The sequence below is a fragment of the Mastomys coucha genome, unplaced genomic scaffold, assembly GCF_008632895.1.
Source record: "Mastomys coucha isolate ucsf_1 unplaced genomic scaffold, UCSF_Mcou_1 pScaffold18, whole genome shotgun sequence".
NCBI lineage: Eukaryota > Metazoa > Chordata > Mammalia > Rodentia > Muridae > Mastomys > Mastomys coucha.
Window position 1 is genome coordinate 61480690 of NW_022196900.1, and position 25234 is coordinate 61505923.

The 25234-nt window shown below is 38.3% G+C and overlaps 1 protein-coding gene across 3 annotated transcripts in view; it reads left to right on the forward strand.

The window, feature by feature from the left end:
• The window catches only part of Pde4b (phosphodiesterase 4B), a 539717-nt gene that overhangs the window by 163805 nt on the left and 350678 nt on the right, over nt 1–25234 (forward strand). Inside the window, exon 1 of one of the 3 annotated variants that reach the window (XM_031377965.1) lies at nt 8938–9658. The exons of the other annotated variants lie outside the window; for them this stretch is intronic. Within the exon in view, the coding sequence (XP_031233825.1) occupies nt 9423–9658 (236 nt within the window). The 5' untranslated portion in view covers nt 8938–9422. Of the gene's footprint in view, nt 1–8937; nt 9659–25234 lie in introns of those variants that run through there. 3 annotated transcript variants of the gene reach the window in all.

Sequence of the window (25234 nt, forward strand, 5' to 3'; positions counted from 1 at the left end):
AAAAAAAAAAAAAAAAAAAGAGGTAATTATTATACCTAGCCTCTTTAACTATAGAGACATCAAGGCTGTAGTACTTTTAATATGGACGACAGGATGGAGCATAAACAAAAGCTAGAAGCTAGTTTTTGAAAAAATAAAAATAGTAAGGCCTTCCCAAATATGCCTTCTTGTTTCTAGCACTGATGTGAGATCACTTTTACACGCTGTTTTTTGGAAGGTTGGAATGATCTTTGGGAACTGAAGAACCCTCTCTTCATGCAGCTGTCACATACCTATCCTGCAGACAAGTTCTCTCTTTGTACTTTGGGTATCTGACTCATAACTGCTGATGTAACTTGATGGTACAGTGACTTAGAAAACGAAAGATACTTCCTCAGTATTTTTCTTCTATGTTACCTACCACCACAGAAAGCACCTAGTGCAAGAGGTGCCCAACTTTCTTACTCCAGAAAGCATGGCATAGCGAGCATTTACCAAGTCTGTACCACCAGGCCCCATCCAACCAGCAGAGGGTACAGCACATTGGGATTTTTCACTTACACTGAAGTGAGAATGAGAATAACAATAATTAGAAAACAAAATATAGCAACTAAGATGGACTGTAGGTACCAGAAGACAAAATGCAACTTAGGCAAGAGAAATATGTGGGTAATATAGTAAAAACTCCCTCAGTATTGCTCATAAATCTCGATTCTACTTTTACTATATTAAGAATTTTCTAACTCTCAGTGACAAAAAAGGCAACTAAAGGGATTTGCGGACTAATTGGTTATTGCCAAAATCATATTCTAAACAATCCATTAATTGCTCAACCACTATCTAAGAAGATGAAGCAAGGCCAACCAGATGTCATATGAGTAGGTCTTGTGTGCGCCTTTGAGAGAAGTATGACATGAGGAAGGACACAAGACTAGCTGCTCACAGTTTAAGTAAAGTAGACTTATGAAAAAGAGCATACATTTTATAAGTCAGATATGAGAACTTGAGAAAACGCAGGAGACAGAGTCTGTGATGTGGTCTCTGTAGGGTGCCCACAATCTACTGGATGACTCTATATCATGATAACTGAGCGGCACAAATTGGACTTGGTTATAAAACAAAAAAGAAAGAGCAAGAAGTTTGGAGGGGGGAAGGGTGGGGTTGGAAACAGTTGAGGATGATGAAGAAATATGATAAAAATTCATTATATTATTGTAAGAAATTCTCAGTGGATTAATAAAAATTTCACATTCTTAAACAATAAAAATCATTAAAATGGTAAAACATGAACCCTCTCAAACTTAAGAGTAGTCGTTTCTCCCATTTTGGTTTGACTGCTCCTCTCTCACTTTACTCTGCGCTGGAAAGATAAATCATTTCCTCAGTCAATTAGTATTTAGGAAATACTTACCATGTGGAAGGCATTCTTCCCAGAGGGATGGAAAAAAATAATTTCCTTCATAAAAGTTAAAGTCTAGGAAGATGAGCAGGCAAATAATATATTTAAACCATGTAGATATTTCTGCGAAAGGGAAGCTTGCACACCCTGAACAAGGAAACCAAGTTTCTGGAGCAGAGTGAGAGCAGAGGGCAGAATCCAGAGATGAGGCCAGAGAGGATTGCAGATAACAGAAGAGAGGCACACTGGGGCCCTTTAGGCTTCTGTGGCATTTCTTCTGGGTTTTGAAAAGCTACTGGAGGATGTTGAATGGGCAGTTGTTTTTAAGAATGCACCTCCAGGAATCACATCATTGCCTCAGTATCTGAGATGTAACCACCCATCTTGCTCCTTAGGATGCAGGTTACACAGGTGTAAACTGATCTTTCTTGAACACTGACTGCTTCACTAATGATGAGTAATTAAATATGAACCTATGGATAAAAAAACAAAGCCTTAATATTATCTTCTGATCACTATGGTCACTTCAGAGTTAAGACATTTAGTGCTTCCTGTATTATGACCAGATCCACTCTGGGAACAAACATTCCATCTTCTATTCTTTTTTATTTTTTTTCACTTTTATTGCATTATAATGAGAAAGTTACATGATTTCAATGTGTTTGAATTTTTTAACATTTAAAAACATATTTTAAGTAATTAGAAGTAAATCACATTCTTGTTTCCCTTTTGTACCCCCACTCCTCCCAAAGACCCCCCTTCAATACCTACAATATCTTTTTGTCATATTCTTAAAATTTATAAAATATTATAACAATAAAAATAAGTATTATAAAAGTTGTTTGATATAAAACAATAATCAATTTAACAGTCTTATGTAGATGCTTGTCTACAGCAATACTGAAAATACATATTTTTCTCAATATAAATTTTAAATAACACCAAACATATTAACTGTATATTTCAAAATAATACATCACTATTAGTATTTTCTTAACCCAACATAAATATATAAAGTCTTTTTGTTTGTTTGTTTTATATTTAGTAGAGTTTAAAATCTTGGCTCTTACTGTGGTACAAGCCCAAATTAGGAACAATTTTTAGACACTGGATTTCATTGTAATAAGGCTGTACTTCAATGACCCCTCACATCACCTAAGGATTTTACCTCCATTGTAGCTAAGCTGAGAGTTGACAGTTCTACGGTGCCAAGAAATGAATTGTAGGCGAAATTTTTGGATACAGACTTCCTGCTATGGTCAAAACTATTTGACTTGAGTCAAAACTATTTGACTTGAGTGAGTGACTTTATTCTCAGTCCCCAGAGAACAGGTTACATTCATTTAAGAAATGGTGGGTGTATTAAGATGGTCTATCCATAAAGTCATTCACCAACTGTTTCAGTGAACAGTGGTTTTGCTTGGAGGGTGGCACAGACATTAGGTGAGGGTAAGAATCTGGTTCATTAGCTGTGGTAATTTGGAAAAGCATTCATCTCAGAGAAAGAGTAACTTATAAAGTCCTCTTCTTCAAACTTGATACATGAGCTACAAATGTCAAGCAAAACATTCAGTTTCACTCTTTGTTGTTTTCTTTCCTACAAGCCACCTCCCAAGTTAATTGTCTATGTCTCCCTTGGGTATATAAATACTTTTGAAATATATAAGCTGTTCTGAAAACCATAGTATAGTATAGAAACATGGAATAAACAATACTACTAATAGAGAGGCTGAGATAGGAGAAGCAAGATTTCAAAACTCTTATGTTGTACACAGCAAGACACTGTCATGAACAAACAAGCTGAAAGTATATATAGATTGTACAATATTGGACCTATTTCTCCAATTACCAAATTAGAGAGACCATTGGATGACAATCAACACATTTCTAGTTCCTCATATTTTTGGATTTCAATCAATTAGGATATGTTGGTAATATTAATTTTCAAATTAATATATTAAAAAAGTAATTGTCACTTCCTGTTGTTTTTGTTGTAAGAGGTGGAATTAGGTTTGTGTGGATTTATTGAAAGATTACTTTCTTGCTTCTTCTAGGGTGTAATTTTGCTCCTTATGCTGATGTTTTCCATCTACTATCCTTTGTAGGGCTGGATTTGTGGAAAGATATTGTGTAAGTTTTGTTTTGTCATGGAATATCTTGTTTTCTCCATCTATAGCAATTGAGAGTTTTGCTGGGTATAGTAGCCTGGGCTGGCATTTGTGTTCTTGTAGGGTCTGTATGACATCTGCCCAGGATCTTCTAGCTTTCATAATCTCTGGTGAGAAGTCTGGCATAATTCTGATAGGCCTGCCTTTATATGTTACTGGCCTTTTTTCCCTTACTGCTTTTAAAATTCTTTCTTTGTTTAGTGCATTTGGTGTTTTTATTATTATGTGACAGGAGGAATTTCTTTTCTGGTCCAATCTATTTGGAGTTCTGTAGGCTTCTTGTATGTTCATGGGCATTTCTTTCTTTAGGTTAGGGAAGTTTTCTTCTATAATTGTGTTGAAGATATTTACTGGCCCATTACCTTGGGAGTCTTCACTCTCTTCTATACCTATTATCCTTAGGTTTGGTCTTCTCAATGCATCCTGGATTTCCTGGATGTTTTGGGTTAGGAGCTTTTTGCTTTTTGCATTTTCTTTGACTGTTGTGTGAATGTTTTCTATGGTGTCTTCTGCCACTGAGATTCTCTCTTCTCTCTCTTGTATCCTGTTGGTGATGCTTGCATCTAAAACTCATGAGTTCTTTCCTAGGTTTTGTATCTCCAGGGTTGTCTCTCTTTCTGATTTCTTTATTGTTTCTATTTCCATTTTTAGATTCTAGATAGTTTTGCTCATTTCCTTCACTTGTTTGATTGTGTTTTCCTATAGCTCTTTAAGGGATTCTTGTGTTTCCTCTTGAAGGACTTCTAGCTGTTTACCTGTGTTCTCCTGTATTTCTTTGAGGGTGCTATTTATGTCTTTCTTAAAATACTGTATCATCATTATGAGAAGTGATTTTAAATCTGAATCTTACTTTTCAGGTGTGATGGTGTGTCCAGGACTTACAATGGTGGGAGTATTGGGTTCTGATGATGCCAAGTAACCTTGGTTTGTGTTGCTTATATTCTTATGCTTGCCAAGCATCATCTGGTTATCTCTAGTGCTACCTGCCCTTGTTAAATCTGACTGGAGTCTGTCCTTCTTGTGATCCTGGTTGTGTCAGAACTCCTCAGAGTCAAGCTGTCTCTGTGATCTGTGATTCTGGGATCCTGAGACCCTGGGCTTGTTAGAGCACCTGGGAGTGCAACAGCTTCTTCTGGGTGTTGTGGGACTGGCTGTTGAGCCTGGGCCCAAGGTCTGCTCAGGACACCAGCCCAGAGAGACTGGAAGGAACCTGAGCCACTCTGCTGGTGGAGTTCCTGTGTGCCTGGTCCCACTGATCCCAGTTACTCCCAGTGTTGGAACAGATGCTGGGTCCTCCTCACCTCTGATCCTGAGACTATCAGAGAGCCTGGGAGTGGAGCTTCCTCTGGGTGTTGTGGGACTGGCTGCAGAGCTTGTGCCCAAGGTCTGCTCAGGACACCATCCCAGAGAGACTGGCCCATCTTCTATTCTTTTAGCTGTATTTATACCAATCTCTTCAGGAACACTGCAACAGTGTAATCATCCATGCAAGAGTAGGAAGACCTGGGTTTACCTACTTGACAATTCCTTAATTATACATTTTTTTTGTTTTGATGTTCTCATTTGAAAATGGACAAAATAATGTATGTTCAGTGAGCAGATATCATGTACTATCTCTTGAATGTTCTAGAAATGCAGGATAATAAGCCGCACAATGGTATTTGGAGTGCAGTACATTTCAGCTGTATCTTGTTTGGCACTGAATCCCAAACTTAGGGCCATGAGCATGCAAAGCAAGGTGAGGTACACCTCCAGTGCCTACAAGTTTTCCCTCCTTTCCCCCACTTATACTTCATTTAGAAAAGTTGATAATATAGCACAATGGAACTGAATTCCAGAAATGATGGATGCCAACAGTTTTGATGTCATCAGTTAATCATTAAAGGGAAGCATGAAACTGTTCATATGATGAAAGGTACCAGTGCTTAAGTGGAAAGAGATGCTTCTTGTGGTGCCATTTCAGTGGCGGTTTCTTTATACATGTCAGTTAATTGTACTTTCCCAAGATGAATAAAAACTTTTTTTTTTTGTATTCTGTCCTGAATTATGTTTCTTTCAATCATGCGAGAATGATTCTCCAGCTCCATTGCCTAGCATTGAAACTGTAATTTGTATCAATACTGTTGCATAAAAGCATCCTGACTGTTTGTTAGTTGGAAGTGGCTATAGTCCTTTGTTGGCACAATTCCTCTCATTACCTCGCCTTGGACTGAAGAAAAGGAATTGATGTGTCTTCTGTTACTCAGATGGTGTATTGTTTTGGCAAGAAGGAGCTAGATAGTGAAATAGATAAAGACTTAATTAAGAATTTGACTGTTAATATTGTTAGCTTTGACTACACTCTTTTAAAAAATAAAAAATCTTGTGAATATGTTCTTTTATCTCAGATCTTCAGTTTTGCATTCATAGTAAATTATAGCACTGTTATTTTGAATTCAGTGTTGCACTAAGACAAGGGTACAGGAAGTTCAGTTTTATGTCTTTAGAATTTTTTAGTTTTACCAAGGTCAGCTGAAAATGATACTCAGAGAAATTTTATTCAATGGCAACTTTGGAAGTTCAAATTTTACACTGATGTCAATAGAAAAGACTAATTATCTTATATAAAACCATGCTATTAAAAAGGTGATGGGTTTTTAAAGCATTAAAAACTGTGTTAATGTTTGTATTATAAACACCATTTTATTGGTAATAAATAACTGGCCTTTCTTTACAGCTTAGAAAGTTACTAATATATCCCCAATATTTATAACAAATAATTGTCCGTTGCTAAGTAAGTTTATTCTTTATTTCTCGGAGAGGATGGTGATACCAGAGACTTATTTATTTAATACTGAGATATACTATAGATGGAATTTTCAAGAATTCACAAGGGTATATATTTATAAACTGATGAAGTGTGATTACTCATTTCTCCTTTTGAGGTGCCAAAGGCTTAGAATTACATGGAAACAGGAAGGTTCCTTTTTTGTTCATTAGATGTTTCTTTTCTTTCTTTTTTTTTTCTCAAACCCTCTTTTATTTGGTGCTTCTTTTTTTTATTTTTTTTATTTTAGATATTTTCTTTATTTACATGCGAATTTCTCCATTCCCAGTTTCCCCTCCAAAAAACAAAAAAACAAACAAAAACAAACCCCTGTTGCCTCCCCCCTCCCCATGCCTGCCACCCAGCCCTCTCCTACTTTCTGGCCCTGGCATTCCCCTACACTGGGGCACAGAACCTTCACAGGGCCGAGCTCCTCTCCTCCTATTGATGATTGATTTTGCAATCCTCTACCATACACATGCTGCTTGAACAATCAGACGCCTCTATAGCACAGGATGCCAGTGTTTGAATCTTTAACACTTCCCACAAGGCTTGGTCCCCAGCTTGTGGTGCTCCTGGGGAACTGCCATTCAAGGGAAGAAAACTGGACAACGGGGGACATGGCCCTGAGACCCCAGCCCTGCTTTTCTCTTCATTTATTTATAAACACTATAAGTATGAAAAATTCAGGCTATCAGAGAGTCTGATTATCTTTTAAATGTTGCATTCTAGTTAACCTTCTTGGTGACCCTTTTTTCCTCCAAGGGTGGGTAGGGATAGCAGGCTGTATAGCTGTGAGACTGTTGGCAGACTGAAGACAGGTGTGTGGAATGCCATCAAGACGTGATACAAACAGCATTTGCCTCTCAGAATCTCAACTTATCCTTAGCCATATTAGGGCTACACAATTTGCCATTCTTTTTTTCTGAGAAGAAATTCCTAAAATTCTTACTTATCTTGTCAACTTTGAAAATTAGCTATGAGAAATAGCTTTAATGAGTCCCTCTTGCTGTTTTATTTTTGCTTATTGGTTACTGTGAATCATGATAGAATCATATAATCCCAGGTCCCAGTTTCAAAAAATAGTATTTTGGGTAAAAGACTTGCCGCAGAATTTAGCAAATAGTAGGTAGATTAATCACATTTTCTCCATGTTATCAACATTCTGTCTTCTCAAGGTACTCAAAATACTTTCCAATGCCAAGAAGCCTGCCTAGACCAAAGCACACTCTATAGTGAAATAAGTAGTACTACCAGGAGTCAGGAAACCTGAATGTCACCAGGATGGATTTGGATGACTCCCTTCAGTCCCCTGGCTCTGTTTCCTTGTTTGAGGAATCATTTGCTAAACCAGGATCATTCAGTACCATCTATAATCCCACGACTGCACGTTTGTTTACAGTGCGCTTTAGTTAGTTGTTTAGATCCCGATGAGTTTTCTGAAGTAGTGCTTAGAAATCAGTAGTTTAAGTTCCAGTCACTTCCCTAAGGCTTACAACGGGATCCTTTGCTCCTACACAGAGGCGATGTTCTGCTGTTATTTAGCCCTCTAAAGTTTTCAGCGTGTGGCATATTGAGGGATTTTATACAGCTGGACGACCTTACACATTAGTGTAAAAAATGAATGTTTAATTTTCCCTGAAGTCCTACTATGCATCTTCCCCTTTTCTATCATTCTTGCTGACTAATCCTATCGTGCTTTGTCACATTTATTTGAGATCAACCTGGCTCCAATGACCATCATTGTGAATACATATCTTACAACATACAAGGATCCTCGTTATACTTCAGTGTGCCTTTCAATATATAGAAGCCGGACTCCCATGCCCAGATAAAGAAAAAGAAGAAAGAAAAAAGCAAAGAAAAGCCAAGCCAAGTCAGGTTGAAGACATGCCCTGACTACAAGGCTTCTCACAAGCCATGTAAAAACTCACTCTCTGGTGCACTAAGGCACAAACATACACATTCTTGTGCACCTCTCTGCACACACATAAACACATGCACAGTACCTAACTTGGGGTACACGTTTTTCCTGGCTGTTCCTTCCATTTCAGATTAGGGGTGCTTTGGCCATCAGAAGAGGTTTTGCATTCAGTTTCGAGTGGCTTCCGTGGGCACATTGCAAACAATGAGCATAAAGAGAACAATGAGAATAATGTTTATTGGAATAAAAATTAGGTTTTAAATTCCTTGGGGGAATGAACCGAAGCCAGTGTTTTCCTGTTAAGTGACATTTTTTTTTTTTTAAACTGATGCCGTTTGGGATCTTCTGAAGAGGGGGGTGGGGGAACTTCAGCAATTCAGCTCTTTGATTTTTAGAAATGGAATCTGAAAAGCTGTTCTATTGAGGCTTTTGGCAATCCCTGACTTAATCAGTTTTGACTGTGACAAAGACGGTAGCCTCACAAATTTAGTGCCAATCCGAGCAGTGGAGGGTATTTTTCAGGGGTTGGGGGGAGACAGCCCAGTTGTTTAAAGAATCCTGGGCCAATGGCGTTTGATAGGCGGAGTTACGGCTGTGTGCTTTGCTGAGCAAGATAATTCTGAATGAAGACTTTAAAAGCACATGCTGGATGGACTCTGGTTCCGCCCTTTGTGCAGACAAAAGTGACTGGGTGGCCAGGCTTTGCTTACTGTCCGAGTTAAGGCAGCTTGTTTGATAAGGTTTTCTTTAAAAAAAAAAAAAAAGAAAAAGAAAATACCTGTAAAGGATTTATCAAAGGCCCTCATGAATATTTCATGAGTTGATATATTCAGCTGAATGGATTCAGTGAGTCTCAGTGTGTAACTTGCAGACAAACCCCATCCACAAGGAGGCTGGTGACAGAGGAAGCACTTTGGCGCATTTTCAGAGGCTAAGGCAGCCTGATAAAGCTCCTTGTGACAGGCTGCCTTGCCAGTCTCCCAGTGTGCTGCTCTTGCTCTGAAGTGCTCCAGGATTGGAACCACAGCTTCTCAAATTAGCCTGTGAAGGGTGTGCGGACCCAGCAGCCTTTTAACCTGCGGCAGTGCCTTTGCTATGTTCGAGATTGTTGTTTTGGATGGTGAAAGCTAGCGCTCCACAAGAGACATGACAGCAAAAAATTCTCCCAAAGAACTTACTGCTTCTGAACCTGAGGTTTGCATAAAGACTTTCAAGGAGCAGATGCGCTTGGAGCTTGAGCTTCCAAAGCTACCAGGAAACAGACCTACATCTCCCAAAATTTCTCCACGCAGTTCACCAAGGAATTCACCATGCTTTTTCAGAAAGTTGCTGGTGAATAAAAGCATCCGACAGCGGCGTCGCTTCACTGTGGCTCACACCTGGTAAGAGGGGACTTAAAGGCATCTCCAGTGCTCGGCAGATTCTTGGCTTCTCAGTAGTGATCTAGAAAGGTTGAAAATGGAATGTCTGAGTTTTGTTCTGAATGCATAGCATAAGTCTGAGTTGAAGGGGTACAGTAGGTCAGCTAAGAATACACAAGTGTACACTGTGCTTAAGAGTCTTTACCTGCTGTTTCCAGATAGAATAAGCCTCTGACCGTGGAGACTCTTCGAAACGACTGCTTCTAAAAATATATTTTGGAAAATAGGGAATTGGGGGAATTTTTAAAAGTAAGATTTTTGTTTCATTTCTGTTCTGTGATAGGTTATTTTTAGCAGTGTATTTTTTGGGGGGTACAAGAATAGGTATTTTCATCTCAATTCTAGTCTATTTCTCAAGATGACTTATAAAAACCTAACTAAACGTGTTGTCTTGTCATGACTATGGGGCATAACCAGAGTGAACTTTATCCTTGCCCACTTTTATCTTTACATTACTTAGTGGGAGGTGGGGTGGGGAGGTAGGGAAACTAAGTTCTCACTTACAAAGTGGCACTGATAATCAGTTGTATTTATGATCCCAAATTGCTTGTTACTTAAAAGTTATATATATTTTAGGTGAGCCAAGTATTAAGAGTTTAGTGAATCTCTGTAGAAAGTGAGTTGAGCTACCCATCTCTAGCATATATTTTACACGGGATGTAAAAACACTAGGCTCGCCTCCTTAAAGCAGTGCAGAACCCCAACATTAAATTACTTTGACCTGAAAAACCTGGGCCACCTCAGGTTTCTTTGAAGGGATGTGTCTTTCAAATGAAGGTAGCCTTCCGGATTGGTACTTGCACCTCAGTCTTATTTAATGGAGAGCATGGCAGGAAAAGCAGGAAGTGGTTTTTTTAAGGTAATCCCCACAGCGACTTTGTGCCTACATGCTGGAGTGCCAGCTAACATAATCAACCGAGGCTTCCGAATATTTGAAAATTAATATGTGTTGTGTTGTTTCCTCCTCACCAGAAAAATGTGCTCACTCTGTGCACGATGTGTTGATTAATCATAGTTACCCATAGAAAGATGTGGCTCACTCTGATGAATAACCCATGATCTGCCAACATGTACTTCACACGGTTAAAGATGAGCTCTTTACTCTTGCTTCTGACTGCGGTATATGGTGTTCTTTCTTGGAGAACTGTTTGGCCATTTTGATGAATTGCATGCTGTTATTTCATCGCGCTCTGTTGCCTGTAGAGCACACGTGGCTAAGTTTTCAAAGCCTACCAATGGTGGTAGCATTTGTAGAGAGAAGGGTATTCATGAAAAGCTATGTGTTGATTGGATGCAGTCCTTTCTCTCATTCTTTGTCTCTCCTCCAACACAGGTGGCTTTATAGCTAATCTGCTGAGTGGTGTAACTCAATACAGGAAGATAAGCATGAGTATAGCTCTCAGTGAAGGGGCATATGTAGGGAAATATTTATTTAATGAATAAATGTGTATGTCTTGCTAATTGAAGGACTATTAAATCATTATATTGATATGAAGGACTTTTAATTTTAGGTGTATAATTTTCAAAGATTGGAAAATCTTCTTAAAATTTTCACTAATGTGGAATTTTTGGTTCTTTATAAGCATGTGACTTTTCTTCTTCTTAGAATAGATTCTTGATGTGATGGAAGCACCGAGCTATAAATACTAGTTTTTTTTTCTTTTCAAAAGAATGAAGTTTTAGAATGATTAAAGAGCCAGTTTTACTCATGCATTACACAAATTTTCTTGCAAGTTGCAAAAAGAACAATGTAATGATATGTGAGGTTACTTATGCTAATAAAACAATTTTTTTGATGAGTTAAAACAAAAGTTCCCACAATTGCCAAAAAAAGAAACAAGACATTGGCATAATGTAATTCAATACAGGCATAAAGAAGTCATTAATCATCATACTTCTAAAACATCTGTAGGTATGACTGTGTTCATTTTTTTCCTCCGAGTTCATATTCCTTCTTTTTATTTTTTTATTTTTTATTTTTAGTAAAGTTGATTCTCAACTTGTTTGCAGCTCCTGATTAAATCCCCATTGATGTTTCTTTTTGTTATTGTATCTGTTGTAAGATGCTTAACATTTTCCATGTTTATTGTCATGAAACAAGCAAAGAAAATCCCTTTTTGGAAAATAGATATGCCTCTTGTGTATTTGAATGATTTCCCCCCAAATCTCAAGAGCCCAGTGCTGTTTCATTTTCTTATTGTATGAGGAACCTTAGTTTTGCTTTTTTGTCATGATGAAATGTTACTAGCCTTTTCTGATTAGTGATTGACATTTTCTAGACCATGCATTTAAGTAAGAGATTCTAAAATACATACTCAGAAGTCCCTAAAAACATTATTACTTTACAGTGGACAGTAGGCTTCCTTCAAGAGAGCTGGATTATTTTGATTCCTGCAACAAAATCAAAGTAATTTTCACGAGAATGTTAAGCAATGCAGAGGGTCCAGTTCAGATTTTAACCTTTATTTAGTTATTTGTAGATTTCATCCTTTGATGGCATGGGCACGCAGCTCTGGCTTTGGAGGCCTGAGTTGTGAAGTTGGGCTTCACAATAGACTTAATGCACATTTGTATAGTTCTGACTCTGGAATTATTTTAGAAATATCCAAAGGAAAGTAGATATTCGATGTGTTGTTATTGTTAATCATCATGTCTACACAAACCCAAATCTGGAGTAAATTTGAATAATTATCTTACTGCTCCCTCTTACCCTTGGGCAGAACCACATTGCTCCAATCTTTGACATATGGGCATCTGGCCTACTTTTAAGACTGAAGAGAAAAAGTTCCAATAACACCACTTAATATACATCACTTTGTCATTTCATACTTACAGATATTGGAAAAAAATTCCTCTGAGTCAACTGATTAAATTTTTACATAGTATATATTTTGCTTTCCCCTCACCAGCTATTTAGAAAAGTACAGACATAATGGGCTTTAATGGGAGGATTATCAAGAGGTTCTTTGTTTTGTTTTTATTTATTCAACATACATCAATGAACATATATAATTTGCTAAGAAGAAAAGAAGAACAATTCAGGTTCAACCTATATATCCCCTCTTGTACTTTATCTTAAGTTCTTTACTATAATGCTCACATAATATCTTAATTTAAGTTCTTTATTTGAATTTTTTCAGGTTCACATGTTCATATGTGTGTGTGTTTGTGTTTATATATATGACTTTAAATTCTTTCTTTTCTTCTAAGTATTTCTATTCCATTATTCATTATTTGACTCTGATTCATACCCCAAACTTGTCTTTGAATTATGATTCCCCAAGAGGATAACAACCTTACTGTTGAGTGGTGTGGTGTGGTCTAGTGTGGTGTGTGTGTATAAGTATTAGGGACTACATGACCTTGCTAGGTACAGAATATGACAGTATCATTCTCAGGTAGTGTATTATTTATCCTTAACCTCAAATCCAAGGTAACAGTTTCTGAAGCACAATGTTCCTGTGTAATGTATCTGACTGTAAAACCTGTTCACTTTTGCCTGGCACTTGCAGCAAGTTGTCTAACTTTTTTAGCCATGTCTTCTGGCTGGAGCCATTCCTAAGTCATCGGTTTTCCTTCAGGAAGTAGTGTGCTGATGCTGGTCTCTGATAAATCCTGCTACTTCCTAAAACATTGCCTTCTAGGATAGAAAACGTATCAATGGGAACCACCACCAATTTATCCATGCTTACATTCAAAAGCAACATACTTTTAGATATTGGATACTATGGGAGAAAGCTTGTAATTTTTTCTTCTCCCAATTTAGTTTTCCACTATTGAAAGACAGATTTCTTATTGTCTTAGTTAAGGTTTCTATCATTGTGACAAACACCATGATCCCACAATATCATGTTCACACAATCTCAAATCTGGAAGTAATTTGAATTATCTTATTATTTAATAATGAATTTACTTCATCTTTCAACTCTTAGGACATACTGCATCACTCAAGGACATAAAGGCAGGAATCTGAAGGCAGGAGCTAATGCCATTGAAAAGAGCTGCCTACTGGCTGCCCCCACCCCATGGCTTACTTGGTCTGTTTTCTTATACAACCCAGGACCACTTGCCCAGGGGTGTTACTACACACAATGGGCTGACACCTCCCACATCTATCATTAACCAAGAAAATGCCCCATAGGCTTGCCTGTGGGTCAGTCTAGTGGGGACATTTCATTAACCACAGTTCTTTCTTCCCAAAAGGCTCTGTAAAGTTGTCCAAACAATAGCTAGAACACTCATTTTAACCAGTGTTTATGAAATGTGTAATTCATGTCTAATACATAAGTATAAAAGTAATCAGAGCCGAGGTTATTCTCTAATATCCTTTCTGCAGAATGCAGTTTAGACTACTTTCTCAAATTGATCCACTGAATCTGTGTAGTGTTTCATTCAATTTGGTTGATTCCTAGTGATACTGAAAACATTTGAGAGATATCTAATCTTTATTTTTTTGTTTTTGTTTTTTTGTTTTGTTTTGTTTTCTTTTGTTTCGAGACAGGGTTTCTCTGTGTAGCCCTGGCTGTCCTGGAACTCATTCTGTAGACCAGGCTGGCCTCGAACTCAGAAATCTACCTGCCTCTGCCTCCCAAGTAGGATTAAAGGCATGCGCCACCACCGCCCAGCTGAGAGATATCTAATCTTGAATACATTTGTTGATTGAAGAGAAATAGTCAGCACGTGCCCTAATCTGAGTATTAGAATACACAAACTTACAAGAAATTTTTACCTTTAAAATACTCATTGATGTGTTTATAAAAAAAGATAAGGAGGTATAAGATATGTTCTATATGAAGCATGGTGAAGCATGGGGCAGGGGGTGCCTTGGCGAGCCCAGGCCAAGGCATCCCTTCCCCTTGAGGGACTAGCCACACAAAGGTATACTATAGAATAGAGTTGATTCAGGGAATGGGGAGGAGAGTTAAAAGGGCAGTAGAGGCAGAGAAAAGCAGAAAGGGAGAAAATAGAGAAGTAGAGGCTGGCCAGTGCCATGAGCATATGGAGAGAAGGGGAAGGGAAGGAGAAAGGGAAGAGCCCAAGAAAGCTAGAAGCAAGCAGGAAGCAAGAGTAGGAGAGGGAGGAGGGGGTAAGCAGCCCTATTTATAGTGGGCCAGGCCTACCTGGCTATTGCCAGGTAACTGTGGGATGGAGTTTAGACAGAATGCTAACACTCATGTAGGAGCTGAAAGATGAACATATACGTCAATAAGTAATCAGTGGAGTGTGAAAAATACCACAGAAGTGTACTGCTCATTGTCATGGGAATCAGTAAAAATTAAGCCATGTGTTAGAGTTCATGTACAGAAGAGATGCCGTTAAAGTGGGGTCTTAAAAGTGAATAGGCACTTTTCTGGCAAAGAATAAACAGAAAGAGCCTTTTATTGGGCCAAGAAAAGAATAATAAGGAAACAAATAGTGAAGTACTTGTACATGAGGGAGCACAGTAAAGACACTTTTGATAAGACCACACCATTGTGTTATTGTTTTATTGTGCATCGGAGAGAAAAAATATCCAGGGATACCTTGAAGAGTCCAGAGAAGGAGGAAAGAGAAACAGACTGGACATGGCCAGGGCTATCTGTGAGAGAAGGGAGAACATCAATAAATGGAGAGAAGGAGAAAGAGAGAGAGAGAGAGAGAGAGAGAGAGAGAGACAGAGACAGAGACAGAGACAGAGACAGAGACACAAAGAGAGACAGAGAGACAGAGACAGACACACACAGAGATAGAGATAGAGATATATAGAGAGAGACAGAGAGAGAGAATAGTGGGAATAGCAGGGACTAGAAGGGGAAACCTGCTGTTATAAGAAGTACAAGAAGAGTATCAAGGAGGAGAGAAGCCTGGAGAAGAGAGGAAGGTTGGGGGAAAAGCATTGAAATATACAACCAATACTTAGGAGTAGAGACTGAGGGAGCCTGGATTCTGGCAGCGGCTTTGATTTGCACGTACAGGTGTATGTCAGTGGGGCCATATGTCCCTATGTCAGAGCTAAGGGGAATGACTTCTTTTGACAAATGGGAAGCAGCTTCACAAGTTCCTGAGGAATTCTGGCTTTTATATAATCTCCATAAACCCTCCTATTGTCCGTGTTGATCTGGGCCTAGACTCAGTTATGGATTGAGTCGGTGAGCCTACCCTTTTGATACAGAGTGGGGTGTGTTTTGGACCTGACAGCACTGTTCTAATTCAGCATTTTGAATGTGTTTGACATTGTTCTAAATATATTTAACTCCATAATAAATTTATGAGTTATGGATAAAGGCTAAGTACTTCTTGTCTGAAGTGTTTGAGTTGAAAATGCTTCAGGTTTTAAAAACTGCAATATTTACATATAAATAATGAAATATCTTGAGATGAACTCAGCTCTAAGCACAAAATTCGTTCTTCTTCCATGTGTATTATACACATCACATGAAGATTAATATATATGTATATGTATATATATATTAATTTTGTACATCAAACAAAGTTCCACATTGTGAGTTTATTTGTTTGTTTGTTTGTTTCTGGTGGAGTACCTGTGCCTAGAGAGTTTAAGTTTTTGGACCAGATTAGATTTTGGATTTTTGGATTAGGAAAGCTCAACCTGTACTGTATTTTTCTTTTTCTTCTTTTCTTTTTCTTTTTTTTTTTTCTTGGCCAAAGAATAAAGGCCTGAGTAGAAATCTTTTGCTTAAAGTTACACAGCATGCAAGTGGATGTGTTGTGAACAGACTTTAAACACATGGAAGTTGTGCCTATGCTACTGAGGTTGTAGGCAATGATGAAAGATTAGAAAGGTAGAATAAAAGAGAGGAGGATGGAGGAAGGAAGGGGAGGAAAGAAAGGAAGAACAAAGGAAGGAGAGAGAGAGAGAAAGAGAGAGAGAGAGAGAGAGAGAGAGAGAGAGAGAGAGGAGAGAGAGAGAGGAGAGTTGATCAATTGGAGCTACACTCTTGGTTCTCACTCTCAGGATCAAGACTTGATGCTTTAGCCCACACTTAGTAGGAGGCACAGCCAAGCAGTGAGAAGATTGCTCTGTGTTACTTTTACTTTGGAGAGGTACTTTGCAGGCAGTATAAAGAGTGTGTTGAAGGGTAAAATTAGTAGCCAAAGGGAAAGGGGAGTGTACATTTAAGAGATAATGGGTTCTGATTATATTGGAAGCTGTGTTTATGATACTCTTTATAGCCTAACCAATTACTGCTTATGGTACACCAAAGGAAAGCATATGAACTCTGTATCACTTGCATTTATCACCTACAACAGAATGTTATGCAGAGCATTGACTGGCATACTACACAGGCAAACATCAAGTAATCTTAGCCAAGGTGCATGTGAGGATGGCATGTCTGGAAAACCCCATTAGTACTGTCCTTATTCACTAGGAAGCTATTTGTGTTGTGCTTTAAGTATAAATTCCTGTTTTATCTTTTCAGAAACTACCCTAGTATAGAACTTGAATCAAATGCAAGTGGAAACTTAAACCTTTACGTAGCTGGAGTCTCTTACTTTAACCAGAGCAAGGATTTTGTCAGTAAGTCTATAAACGGAGTCTTCCTCGTCTTTCACTGTCTCCAAGACTTCAATATATTAGACTTTTAACTACTTACTGCAAAAGAACTTGTATAGCGGTGGTGAAGTGCTCTTGCCAGAAAGAGACTTGGGAAATTTGGCTGTTGCCTGACTGCACCCAGTTCTTGGGGGAAAGCTTGGAGAGACTAAGCATGGTTTATAAGGGCTATGTTACCTTGCCAGCACTAACTGCGGCCTCACCTTTTATCTTTTAACTGGCTGAGCCTTCCATGCTCCTGACAAGCCAAGCCTATCTCTACTTCTAACTCTTCACACTTGGATTTCTTCTGCCTTGAAAGTGAATGCTGCAAATGTTGCCGTGGTTCACTCTTATCTCCACAAATATCTGGGTTCCTCACAAAAATCAACCCAGAAAGTCCTTGATACCCCACCTGCCTTCTAAAATTGTGCACTTCCCACTTCCCAGCTCCTCTTCAGCTTTGTTTCTCTGCTTGACACTTATCATTACTTGAGCATACATTACAGACTGCTTCTTTGTTACATTGTTGCCTTTTCCTCTCATTGTCTGCCACCCCTGCTAAGATAAGTGAGGGCAGATTCTGCTGTTTTCTGTATTGCAGGAACTCCTAAGAAGCCTGACTTTTCTTTCTTTTTTCTTTCCCTTTGTTCTCTGACCTCCTTCCTTCTTTCCCTCCCTCCCTCTCTCTACCTCCCCCTCCCTCTCTCCATTCCTTCTTTTATTCATGAGGCAGGGTCTCATGTAGCCCACTTTGAGGTATCTATGGAGCAAGGGATGACCTTGAATTTCTCCTCTATCTCCAGAGTTTATCCCTAAATCCATTTTATCAAACCCTGTGATCCAATCCAGGGTTCTTGCATTCTAGGCAAGTGCTCTACAGCCCAAGAAATGCTAACTTTTCCTAAAAGAGTGTACAAGTATGGCCTCTGTTTCCTGCTCTTTGTAGATCATGTTTCCTTTAGCTTGGTGTGAAGGTGTGGTGTAGGAGACAGGAGTTTAGCTGATAATTATCCTACAGGCATGCTTACTCTGTTTACCTCTCAATAGATGTGGCCCTTTCGGCCAATAGCGCAGCAGCTTTACCTTGCTTCCTGCTTTGTACTCAATGGTATGGAAGCTGCAGTTCCATTGTAGCACCTCATTGCAGGGTAAATGTTTTACATGTAAACCAGTTCATTAAGCCACTGAACACACGTTGTACTACCTAGAGTGTAATGCTGTAAAACCATGCTTCTCTGTAGCACTGAACAATCGATTCTTATTTATGTGGCTATTATTTTTCATGCACCAGACAGGACATTTTGTGTTTTAGCTTAGGAATCCTAAGGATCTCAATTATTAACTGTCCAGAGTTACAAATGGAGCCGTCTTTTGTAATGTTGTCATCCATGATTATATCTTCTGTAATGAGAACTTTAATTACCAATAAATTGTACTTTAGTAACATATACAGCATTCAAGCAATAGCCAGAGTAGTTTGAGCTCTTTATAGGACCTCCCAATAGAGCCTGGAAGTTAGAGCCCAGTGACTTGCAGGGTGAAGAACATGCCAGCCCTTGTCCTTCTGAAAAAGCCTTACCAGGAGTGCAACTTTGCACCATCCCCTACCCCTCTGTTTTCCTGACTTAAGGCTTAGGGACCTCTTTCACTTGCAGTAATTTGTTTAGCACAGACACAACTGAATAGCACCATGATACAAAATTTTAAAGTCGTTTGTTGACCCTCTCAGGCAGCCTTTTGAGAACTGGATGTTTTTGCTTTGAGAGGTACTGAGAAATGCTGGTTAGATCTGTGAGAAGAGCAATGTCTGTGGTACTGGCTCCCTTGTAGAGCTGGCCTTGACCTCCTCTTCCCTGCTCAGACTCCTTACAGCTCAGACTTACCTACGCATTATACAGCTTGGAAACCAAGCAGAAGATGATGTGGTTTCTTGTCCACTATATTTCCTGGAAGTCAGTGTGCCAGGAGCCATTGGGGGTTTCTTGAAATGGAGAATGAGAGGAATCTGGTTCTGCCCTGGTGCTGTTCTGAGCAAACAACATAATGAACACGGGTGGAACAGCCTTCTGGGGATTCTCAGTCAGAGGCCATACCCTCCAAGAACTTCATCTTGTAAAATCGGAGTAAACAGGGACATCTCAGAAAAACAACGGGAGGCCAGGAATTTCCTTAATAAGATAAGCTCAGGAACTTTAAGAAGGTAGAACTCTCTGGAAGGGAAAGGCTAGTTAACATTCCTCAGATCACAGGGTGAGAAACTACCTGCGGTTGGGTGGGGGGCACATTCTGCAGGGTGGACCTTTGCCCACCTTCAGGCCAGGAAAGTCCTTGCCACCTCATTCCCTAAAAACTAATCAGTTTAAAAAGTCACACTGTTCTACCAATCACATTGTGTCTAAATGGCTGCTGCCTTGAAAATTGTATAAAAGCTCACTGAACAAGCTGTGTGGGGTTGCCTCCTTTTCTGAGGGTCAGGGACGGCCTCAGTGCACTGAAATAAAAATCCTCATGTTCTTTGCATAGATCAGGCTCCATGTGATTCACTCAGGGGGTCTCCGGGAAGCTAAGGTTCGTCAGGATCTTACAAACCCACCCTTGACCCAGTTTAATCCCAGTTTAATAAATGTGAATAAAAAAACCCCAGAGATTTGTGTCCCTCTGCTTGATAAAGGTATAGGAATACCCAGATAACTTGTAATATCAGGATCATGTGCATCTGAGTAGCAATGAAGATAGGGAAAGTGAAGAAGATGGAAACAGCTTTAGAAGGAGAGAACCCCCTACCCCATGCCCTATCCCCGCCCCAGGAAAAAGGTTAAATTTCAATGAGTTGGATGCAAATGAGGAGCTCTCTACTACCCATTGACACATTGTGTCATATTGCTAACATTCTGACAAATTATGCTCACATTTGTGGCTCTAGTTTTGAAAGCTAGAGAAACAGTTACAATAGAGGGTTAAAGGTATTTGCAATAGTGTATAAAGTTCCCTAGAGATGAAGTTTTGTTTGGAGTGCTTGAAACGGTTTCTATGAGGATGTTTACAGTATTAAAATGTCTCCCCTCCCCCAAGAAGGTCTGAGACTTTCTGCTAAGACTGTTAAGCTTGTAGGATTAGAATTGCCATTATATGATGCCTCACACGGCAGGGGAGCTTTATCACTGCAAAGTCTGGTCTTATTATTATTTTTTTTTTTACAACAAATCTTTGCCCCATGCTTACTTCAGCTAAAGTCAAAGTAGCTAGTTTAGATGTTGTGATTTGCTCTGAAATTTTTGGCATGAAGCCTTATGCTTGGCATTTTAAGTTTTAATTTAATTTTAAGAATGTATTTGTCTATCTAACATGACAGGCATCTCTCTATTGCATTAAAGTATGTGGCAGAGTGGTTATTACTGTATGATGTCACATAGACGTGCTTAATCTCTTACTCGATCCCTAAACATACATAAACATGTGTATAGTCAGACTTGATTGGTAAAAGAGGATTTTTTTTTCCTTTTTAAGTTAAATGTTTAAAATTAAAGTATGATTACCTCACTTAGACTCTTCCCTTCCATGAGGCCCTCCTATGTGTCCCCTCACTCGCTCTCAATTCAATAGTCTCTTTATATGCATCAATATATGAAACTACTACTTGCTGTATCTATTTGGTATGGTTTATGCTTGTGTGATTCCATGGCTGTCCACTTTGTAGTGGAAAACAGATTGAGGGCTCACTTTTGGAAGCTGTATATTCTCTCTTTCTTAGCAGTTGCTCTTGTCTGTAGTTCTTTGCCAAGGGGTGTGGCTCAGTGATATAACCCCTTCTGCTTTAGCATGTCTGTTGACATTATCATTATTCAGAGTTTGGCTTGTTTAGGCTGCCATAGTCTTGAAGAGTCATGGGTGTAGCTTTCCTGTCATCTCTAGGAGACACAATTTCATAATACATTTTCTGGTCCTTCAGTTCTGGCAATCATTCCAGGCCTTCTTCTAGGATGTTCCATGATTCTTATGTTCAGGAGTTGTGTTGTAGATGTAACTGGTAGGGCTGGACTCCACACAATCCACTGATCTCAAAAGCTTTTCTGAGCAGGTACATTATACATGCCTGATATCTCAAATCTTGGGTGGAGGCAGGAGAATTGCTATTAGTTCCAGGGTAGCTTGGGCTACGTAATGAGTTCCAGACCAACTTAGACTACAGAGTAAGCATCTCTTTCAACAAATAAATAATCAAATAGCATTGCCACGTGTAAAATGTGCCCATTTGAAAGCTGAAATGCACAGGGGTTTTACAAAGAAATACATTATGATATCCACACTATGACCATTCAATGTACTGAAAAATAAAATAAAATAACATTCATTTATTGTCATGTAATAGTAAAATCCTAATGAACCAAAGTAAATTATATTAAAATGAACTAATTATCTGAAGACCTAGAGTGAAATGCTTATAGCCCTGACAGAAAATTTCACTGCCTTGATTTGCTTCATAAGTATGCTTTACAAAGCCATTTGTATCATTTGCTGGGAGTCAGGGAGAGGACCACTTTAAAGTCCTCTCATCCACTGGGCTCCAGTAGGCTTGAGGGCAAAAAGGGAAAACAAGACACAGGGAGATGCTTTGTCCACTTCAGGATCCTGCATCAAAAAAGCCAATATAGGGTTCTGAGCACACAAATGGGAAGAATTCCAGTGTTATCAAAACCTCATTTTTTTCAAAATGTTTTCTGCCCAACCTTTCTATTTTTCTCCAAAATTAATACACTTAGGGAGTTTGTCATGCTATAAAGCATCTGAGAGTGCTCCTGTGGCTTATTTCTGCCACAACCCCTCAGTACTTTATCCAGGAATCACATCACCAAACTATTATTGCCTCCTGAAGAGAGGTCAGAAAGGAGAGTCAAAGAATCCTAAGACTTGCTTGCAACTGTCCAAGACAATGCCACTTTGATTTTATCATTGAAACCCATAAATGCAGGTTAACTTCACATGGATAATGTTGGTCTTTGACCTTACCCACAGCCTACAGATCCTGGGATAGGATCATCTATAGCACAGGTGTTTCTCTAACATGCTCTTGTTTATCAGAATAACATGTAGACCAGTTGATGAGCTTCAAAGGGCATAGCATTTATGTTTCAACTCCATCTCTTGCAGGACACTGGGTTTGGAGCATCCTATTCCACCTAGCTTCTTTCCTCTTTCTGTATCTGCAGAACTGGAAAAATGTTCTTTGCACCACATTAGGACTCTATGGAAATTAAATGAACTCACATGGATAAAATTAGTGTAACCTTAGGCTGGAAACAGATAGCAAGCAGACGTCAGTTCATACTCATGTCTAGAGCTTGTGCAATTTAAGGTTCAGCTTTATATAACATTTACCGTAATATAAATTATTTGGACATTCTATGCTGTAGTTTCACTGAGTGAGCTTTTATTAGAAGCATGTAGTGCAACTTAAACCCACTTTTCCTATTCCATAGATATTACTTATTTTTATATGGTGCTGTTTTTTTTGGAAGAGTCAATATTAAGTGTCTTTATCCCAACAAAATGGTTTTTTTTTTTTTTTAATGTAAAACATTACTATGTGTTCTGAGGTATAATCAATCTCACTGTTCACACAGATGACTGTAAATAATCTCCTAATATTAAAATTCTTCTTTTTTTAAACTGATACTTATCTCTACCAGTGAAAATAGATGCCAGCAAAACACTATTACTTTAGGATGATAGCAGAAAGTTCTTCTAAATTTTGAAAAGCTGTTTTCAAGGTACAAAAATGTCTTTGAGATGGCTGTCTCTAATCCTTAGAATCTAAGCTCCTGGTGACCTGCTTATACAAGACCATTTGCCCCAAGAGGCGGCGGGAAAGGGCCTTGGCTTCTGAGTCAGCTCCAGACACGCATGCTGGCGCCTCCACGCACAAACTGTCCTTTATTTATTTATGTCTTGAGTGGAGAGAAAATGGTGAATTAACCTTTAGGAGCCTCAACTTCCTAATCAACAAATTATAGATACAACCTAATTATTATTTTTATTCTTAATGTGTTACTTACAATATTAGCAAGCATTATGGAGTAGAAGGTGGAGTGTACATTTACTGGACAGAAGATAATGATGGACTCACACTAAAGCTTACTACATGCTTGGCTTCAGCATTGTGGCTATATGTGGTATGTATATAGAGAATATTTAGCTAACAGACAGTAGAGCCTTAGACATTGTTCCTGACCTCTTTTTACAAAGATGGGTGGGGTTGCTGCTGTATGGATCCACCTAAGTGAGAGACAGTGTGGATTCCGGGACTGGAGTAAATGGTATGTTTGCATGTCATCTACCCAATGGCTCCTTATATTACTTTCATGCTTCCTGCAGAAAGATAATAACAAGCTCATGTGACTAATAGAATCTGCAGCGAAAGTTGTATTTAACCTTTATCCCGATGACTTTACAACATTTAAATCGAATTGCTCTTTATTTCTTGGTCATTTCCAGGAATACTTAAGAAAGCAGAAATAAAGGTTACTACTTCACTCTTGACAAAGACTTCCTTTTCTTGTTATCTTTGATCAGGTGGGTTTTGTCTCCTATCAATTTCAAGGCAGGTAAAGGTTAGAACAAAGGGTTCTATTTAAATGCACTAGCACATCATTGGAAAGAGGCCACTTGGATAAACTGAAATCTTAATGAAAGGGAAAAATAAAATAGACCAAAAGAAAACAGTTTGGGGACTTTACAGAATTTTGCCAAGCTTCTGATTCTATATTAAGTAATAAAAGTATGATTTTGTTTAGGAGTCTGTCTGGAAATTATGGATTCAATTAAGTAACCATTCCAATTTTTGCAGATCTTGAAGGTACAACTTTCATATGTGTGGTGCTTACTTGGGATTTAATGGATTTGAGGGTTTTTGTATTTCATTTTTTTCTCAATATAAATTTTATTAATTTTCTTTTTTTAATAAAATTTTATAAAATAAATTTTTATAAAATAGTATAACAATAAAAATGAGTATTATAAAAGTTGTTTGATATAAAACAACAATCAATTTAACAGTGTTATGTAGATGCTTGTCTACAGCAATACTGAAAATACATATGTTTTTCTCAGTATAAATTTTAAATAACTCCAAACATATTAACTGTATATTTCAAAATAATACATCACTATTAGCATTTTCTTAAATGAACATAAATATATAAAGTCTATTTGATTGTTTGTTTGTTTTGTATTTAGTAGAGTTTAAAATCTTGGCTCTTATAAGCCCAAAATAAGAACAATTTTTAGACATTGGATTTCATTGTAATAAGGCTGTACTTCAATGACCCTCACATCACCAAAGGATTTTACCTCCAACGTAGCTAAGCTGAGAGTTGACAGTTCTGCTACACCAAGGAATGAATTGTAGGCACAATTTTTGGACACAGACTTCCTGCTATGGTCAAAACTATCTGACTTGAATGAGTGACTTTATTTTCAGCCCACAGAGAACAGGTTACATTCATTTAAGAAATGGTGTGTATTAAGATAGTCTATCCATAAAGTCATTCACCAACTGTTTCAATGAACAATGGTTCTGCTTGGAGGGTGGCACAGACATTAGATGTGGGTAAGAATCTGGTTCATTGGCTGTGATAATTTGGAAAAGCATTCATCTCAGAGAAAGAGTAACTTGTAAAGTCCTCTTCTTCAAACTTGATACAAGAGTTACAAATGTGAAGCAAAACATTCAGTCTCACTTTGTTGTTCTCTTACAAGCCATCTCCCAAGTTAATTGTCTACGTTTCTTTTGGGTATAGAAATACTTTTGAAATATATAAGCTGTTCTGAAAAACAATAGTATAGCATAAAAACATGAAATAAACAATACTACTAATAGAGAGGCTGAGATAGGAGAAGCAAGATTTCAAGACCCTTATGTTGTACATAGCAAGACATTGTCACAAACAAGCTGAAAGTACATATAGATTGTACAGTGTTGGACCTATTTCTCCAACTACCAA